At 41.5% G+C, this 6,957-nt stretch overlaps 1 protein-coding gene across 1 annotated transcript in view; it reads right to left on the reverse strand.

Moving 5' to 3' along the window:
- The window catches only part of LOC106962706 (perforin-1-like), a 31,528-nt gene extending 25,226 nt beyond the window's left edge, over positions 1 to 6,302 (reverse strand). The window contains exons 1-2 of the mRNA XM_015057276.1: positions 5,553 to 6,302; positions 432 to 474 (exon numbers count right to left, since the gene is read on the reverse strand). Coding sequence (XP_014912762.1) covers positions 453 to 474; positions 5,553 to 6,271 — 741 coding nt within the window. The 5' untranslated portion in view covers positions 6,272 to 6,302 and the 3' untranslated portion in view covers positions 432 to 452. The remainder of the gene's footprint in view (positions 1 to 431; positions 475 to 5,552) is intronic.
- Between the last annotated feature and the right edge of the window lie 655 nt (positions 6,303 to 6,957).

The raw sequence follows: 6,957 nt of genomic DNA on the forward strand, positions 1-6,957 counted from the left end.
ACTTGTAGCAATTTCAAAAATTTTATTGTCATTAAAGGGAACACAATTTCTGGTTGCATATATTAAAGCATAGTTATTTCTTGTGATTAAATGTTACACAAAATCTTGATTTTTTTTCATTGTAAGATAAATGCACAATTAGCTAGGTCTTTAACAAAATTAAACTATTAAAAATAAATTGTGAGTTTCTACCAGATTTAGTGAGTTAATTTTATGTGATGAAATGAAATGTTTTCATTCCCAAAACTCACCAATCCCCTATCACTAAGGAAATGGTTTATAACGACTGCACTTTTCTCCAGTCAGATACGGTTCACAGGTCAGAGTGTATTTAGCCTCAACGTTTCCAAGTTTTCCTTTGCACGTGAAAGTGTGCGTGCCAGGGCTCAGGTACTTTTCGCACTGTACGAGAAGGTCTTCAGATTTCGGATCTTCATCCCAAACCTCGATCTTCAGAACCAGCCTTGTGTCAACCTTCATGAGAAAATTTGAATGATCATTCAGATGCATATTTTGACGTTCAAAGTCAAATTATTTAGGTGATATAGAAAATAAAACCGTTTTCCACACATCTCAAAAGTTGATAAATGCAGAGTAATCTCAGCCGAAACACAATAGCTTTCTTGATTTGGTAGGTGAGTGGTGAAATACAATGTCAGCAGGCCCAGGATGTCATGTAGAAATAATGTTTAATGATGATAATCCACAAGAAGACAGAACCAAAAAACAGAAGTAGCTGGGAAGTCAACGAAGAACCAGTATGAGCAGCGACAGGAGAAAGACGTACAACCAACAGTGCAAACGACAAACAATTGACGAGGAACACAGACAACAGGTGGGACTAAATACACTGGGAGGGTAATCACAGGAACGAGACACATCTGGGATCAATCAAGACAGCACAGAGACTCAGGGGAAAACATGACTAGACAGAAAGAAACTCAAACTCAAAACACAGAACCAAACAACAGTACAAGATATGAAATACATCAACTAGGCTGTGTCTGTTTACACAATATATAGGTAAAGTGATTTCTGTTCAAATATTTTCAGATTTTTTTATGCTTTTACTTTTATTTGTACTAGACCATAAACACCATGAAATGTGCATGGTCTAATCAAGTAAAACCAAATAGAAAAGCACGTGGCAGTGTTGCTAAGTGTAATGGGTGCTAAAGCATACAGACTTTTACGAAACTTAGTACAGCCTGAAAAACCAAAAGACAAGACTTTTGGCGATATTGTGGACATTTTGAAAGAACACTATGAACCCAAGCCCTTATTGGTTCCTGAACGTTTCCGTTTTAATAGATGCAACCAAAAGGCGAGTCAAACTGTTGCCCAGTATGTCGCAGAGCTTAAACAACAAGCAGCTAACTGTGATTTTGGTGCGTCGTTGGATTCAGCACTGAGGGATCGGTTCGTAAGTGGAATTAAAAACGAAGCATGCCAGAGGAGGTTGCTTTCGGAGGACTGGCTGACCTTCGCCAAAGCTTTTGAGATTGCTCTCAATATGGAGACTGCAGACAGAGACACTCGAGAGCTGAGAGGCGCCGAAGGTGAATGGGCTAGTGAGGCAAACATTCACAAGGCGAGGCCCGTAAAAACAAATATGTGCTACATATACAAGGAAAAAAAATCACAGTGCAAATGAATGTCATTTCAAAGAGACTAAATGCCATAATTGTGGAAAGATTGGACATATTAGGAAAGCATGTCGAGCTAAAGTGGAAAAGAGTCATGAAAAGATTGTGCCAAACAGGAGCAGCAGAGAGACAAAGTATGTGACAGCTGAGGAAGACCCTGAAGAGGAGTTAGCCATTTTGACTGTTAATGCTGAGGATGATGAAAGATATAAAGCAATATTTGCAGTTGACAATGTTGATTTGGAAATGGAAATTAACACAGGAGCAGCAAAGAGTGTCATTTCATATCCTACATACTTGAAGAAGTTCTCTCATCTGCCTTTGCAGCCAGCTAAAGTGAAGCTCAAAGCTTACAATGGAGGATGTATAAGTGTTTTGGGACAGTTTGTAGCAAAAGTGGAGTATGAAGACCAAGTCATAGATTTGCCACTGTTGGTTGTTAGGGGACGTGGTGCTTCATTGTGTGGAAGGAACTGGTTGACAAAACTCCAGCTTAACTGGCAGCAGATTAAGTACATGGGTGAGCTAAAACACCTATCGCTCAATGAGCTTTTGGATGCTTACAGTGATGTATTTAAGGATGAGTTGGGCACATTGAAAGACATTACAGCTACCATCGTGGTCAGACCTGAGGTGCCGTCTAAATTTTGTGAACACAGGCCTCTTCCATTTGCAATGAAGGAAAAGGTGAAGAAAGAACTTGAAAGACTGGAAAAATGTAACATCATTACACCTGTGAGACAGCGAGTGGGCAGCACCCATAGTGCCGGTGCTAAAGAGGGACGCTTCCATCCGCTTATGTGGGGATTACAAAGTGTCGGTGAACCAAGCCCTTGAAGCCGATACTTCTGGCAACACTCAGTGGGTGAAAGTACTTCTCGAAGATAGGTCTGGCAGCAGCCTATCAACAAGTACTGTTGAATGAAGATTCTAAGAAGTACACAACTATCAATACTCATAAAGGACTGTTTGTTTACAACAGGCTTCCTTTTGGAATCAGCACAGCTCCATCTATTTTTCAGCGCATTATGGAAAACATGATGAAAGAGTTACCAGTGGTGGTCTACCGGGATGACTTGCTTATCACTTGACGCTCAAAAGCAGAACATCTATGCAACCTGGAAAAGGTTCTGCGACACCTTCAGGAAAATGGCTTGCGAGTGAAACGTTCCAAATGTGAGTTTAACAAGCCACAAATTGAGCATCTGGGACACATCCTGGATGAACATGGAGTCCACCCTTCAGAGGAAAAAGTGAGAGCGATACAGGATGCTCCCGCTCCTACTAATGTGAAAGAACTTCAAGCGTTCCTGGGGCTTGTTAACTATTATGGGAGATTTGTGCCAATGCAAAGCACTGCCCTAGCTCCACTTTACAAGTTACTGAAAGACAGTGTGACTTGGAGATGGACTGGACCAGAGCAGGCAGCGTTCAACAGGTGCAAAGGTCTGCTGACAAGTGATCGGGTCCTGGCGCACTATGACCCCAACCTGCCACTTACTTTAGCATGTGATGCTTCTGCATATGGCATCGGTGCAGTTATACAGCACACAATGCCAAGTGGGGAGGAGAGACCAATTGCATACGCTTCCCGAACGCTATCCGCAGCAGAAAAAAAGTACTCTCAAATAGAAAAAGAAACTCTAGGACTGATTTATGGAGTAAAAAAGTTTCACCAGTACCTATGGGGTAGGTATTTCACTTTAGCAACAGACCATCGCCCCATGCTGATGCTCTTTGGTGAGAACAAGAACCTACCTACCCTAGCTGCAGCACGCATTCAAAGGTGGGCTATCATATTGTGAGCATATGATTACCAAATCATTTTCAAGAAATCAGCAGAACACAGCAATGCAGATGGGCTCTCTCGTTGTCCTCTGCCAGAAACGAGCGACACTGGAACAGCATCGAGTTTGGCAACAGTACATTCACTGCTAACTGAGCATTTGCGAGGAGCTCCACTAAATGCAATCCAGGTCGCCCGGGCCACAAGTACAGACATGGACTTGTCAAGGGTTTACCAGTATGTCATGGAAGGCTGGCCTACTGTTAGAGATGATGAGAGTTTAAAGGCTTATCACAACAAGAGGAATGAGCTTTCAACAGAGATGGGTTGTGTTTTGTGGGGAACCAGAGTGATTATACCCTCAAATGAGAAAGGCTGTGTTAAATGAGATTCACTCTGGTCACCAAGGAATTGTGAAATCCAAGGCCTTAGCTCGCAAATATGTTCGGTGGCCAAATCTGGATCATGACCTGGAACAGGTCTGCAAAACATGTGAAACATGTCAGCTGGAACAGAAGATGCCACAGCATGTTCCACTGCATCCCTGGGAGTTCCCAGGTGAATCCTGGAAAAGACTGCATATCGACTTTGCTGGACCTTTCCTCGATAACATGTTCATGATCGTGGTCGATTCATATTCAAAGTGGTTGGAGGTATTCCGTATGCCACACATTACATCACAAGCCACAGTGACTAAGCTGAAGAGACTGTTTGGTTCTGCATGGAAATGCACTTAAGCTGGAATAAGTGACCTTAGTATATTTTAGTTAATGTAGATAAAAATCTTATTTTCATCTTAAAAGGGGGGTAATGTGGTGTATTCCCCCTCCCCAGTTTAACTGAGTTGGTACAGTCCTTTTTTGTGACGTGTGCAAGCTGGCACTATGTGGTTACTTCGGGTCTAGTGTAACTGGGTCTATATTAATAGTTGTATATTTCCACAAAATGTGTTCTTTCATGTATTTGTCTGCTTCTACTTGACTGCTGTTGTGTCCTCTGTGTCTACTATAAGGGGTTTGGTCCTCCAACTCCACCTTATTTTCTTCTTCTTTTGTTCAGGGTCCTCCAGGACTATTATAAATATTAAGTTATTAATTTCCTCTTCCCTTTTGTTATTCGTTCCACTGGGGAGAGGCAAGTTTCATAATCTATTGTAATCCTTTCATTTATATAGTTCAAATGTTTATTTTTCCTTCTGTATTAATGATAAGTGTTTGGATATTTTTATTTGAGTTGCTAATACACCTTTACATCATTTGATGCATGCTAACTATTATTTTGTATAGATCGGGTTGGAGAACTGGAGCACATGCTAGGTGCTAATGCTAATATCTCCTGATTGACAGGTACGTTAGCAGTGCCCTTTTGTTATTCGTTCCACTGGGGAGAGATCGGGTTGGAGAACTGGAGCACATGCTAAGTGCTAATGCTAATATCTCCTGATTGACAGAATAAATAAACGGAGACCGCCTCCAAACCCAGACTTGATGTCTTGTGGTTTGTCTGATCACCACACAAAACACACGATGCAGAAGTGCACCGGTCACACTAGCACAACAATAAAGAGATACGGAAATGGCCGGAGCCTCCTCTGTTCTTTAAGACACTGACATTGAAGGTTCATTTTGTACATTTGTTGTTTAGAAAGCCAAGTTTTTATGCTCATGATTTATTTGTAAGAGCAATAAGAGAGGGTCAGCACTTCCTGTCTCAACAACAGGTTAAGCAGAGCAGCGAGGGTGGGAGCCGCATGTCCACAGACACCCAGGTTGGTTCTGAGAACCGAAACAAGAACAAGTTAGGCCTAAAGGGAGGTGCTCTTTTCTTGTCATTGTGGCATCATCTAGTTGCAATGGAAACTACAACATATTTCTCATATTAAATGGTATTTGACCCAATATGAAATGTTTGCTTAAAAATTTGTTTGGTGGCTCCAAAGAATAGATCAGCTTTCTTTCAAGACAGATGCATAAAAACTCAATTCTCCTCACTGCTGGTAATTTAATGTTTTTGCAAAAATAGATGCTGGTATTAACTTTATAAATTGTTCTGCATCAGCAGAGTAAATTTGTTTGTTGTTGAGCTTTTTCAGCTAATCTGTGATGATAATGTTTACTGACCTTGCCCAAATTAAACCCAGCGTTCCACTTCGGATTATTGGACTTGATGATTTTGGTCCTGCGTTGAAATGAACCATAGAACATCTTGGCATAGCTGTGAACAAAAGAGGAGCCATATAAAAGGTGTGCTCATCAGGTTCCATAAGGTCTTTGTTTTTTACCTTTGCATCAACCCACCCATCAGTTTGTGCAACCAGATCTCCTTTGAGATCCCAGCCTCGAACAATGGTCACTGATAGAGTTCCCCATGAGGCGTGCTGAGGGCAGCAGTTAGAGGCCACATTAGGAGTTCTGCCCACACAGTGTGGTTCTTGGGGTGATTTCTTCACAGCATTGTCCTTCAAATACTGCTCAATAGCAGCTTTCACTGCTGCCTTTTGAAGCATGCTTGGCATGAGCTGATAGAGAGGTCGAAGGGAGTGCGAAACAACACCTGGATGTTCTTTCAGGCTCTTTAGCCAGTTCATGAAGCCCATGGAATCATTTTTGAAAATTGAAAACTCCCCCAACCAACCATTTCCTCCTGACACCTCTGTGAAATGCTGGTGGAGACCAGAGCTGTAGCCAGTGGCAAGGTCCTGGTTTTTTAGGATACTAATGCAAGACTTCTTGACCCTGGAGAGTTTAATCTTCCCCAAGCCAACAGCAACACCCATAGATAAACAGGTGTGGATCTGGGTGAAAGAACAGCAAAGAGATTTTTTTAAAATTAGCTGCATTACACCAGATATTTACATAAAGACCCAGACATGAGCAAAGAAGAATATGCTCATGTAGAAATCCTTGGAAATTAAAAATGAAAAAAAAAAAAAAAAAAAAAAAAAAAAATCACATCTAGAAATACTTAAAGTAGGTTGTTGGAAGTGATAAACTTCATATTTTTGCAGCTTCATGTATTTGGTAATAATATAAGTGGGGGTGAAAGTAGTTAGGCCCGAGCAGCTAAGCGCTGCGAGAGCCTATTGAAACTGTACTGTTTATTATTTTTCCCGTGCCAAATAAAGTGGCTTTTTGGGGGCTTTATCATATTCAAAAACTCACCAAACTTGGCGGGGGCATAGAGTCCGGTGAAAATTTACGTATTTTAAGGTCCACGGAAAAATCGCAAAAGAAACGGCTCAAGGGCGCCACCTAGCAACTTTCAAAAGACCCTTTCCTATTCACTTACTTTATCGTAGAGACTTGAAACTTGGTACACTTGTAGAGCTCCCCAAAACACTCAGAATTTACAATTAATGTCATAGTGCAAGTATCACAGATTGTCGGCCATTTTGGATTGAAGCTCCGATTTTGACCCGATTTTGGGCGTTTGCAGGGTTCGCATTTGATCGAACTCCTCCTAGGGATTTCGATCGATCGGCTTCCTTCTGCTCCAACCACAACAACCGCAGCTCCAACCACAACA

The sequence above is a fragment of the Poecilia latipinna genome, unplaced genomic scaffold, assembly GCF_001443285.1.
Source record: "Poecilia latipinna isolate Pla-1442-1.1 unplaced genomic scaffold, P_latipinna-1.0 Scaffold1451, whole genome shotgun sequence".
In the NCBI taxonomy this organism is placed as follows: Eukaryota; Metazoa; Chordata; class Actinopteri; order Cyprinodontiformes; family Poeciliidae; genus Poecilia; species Poecilia latipinna.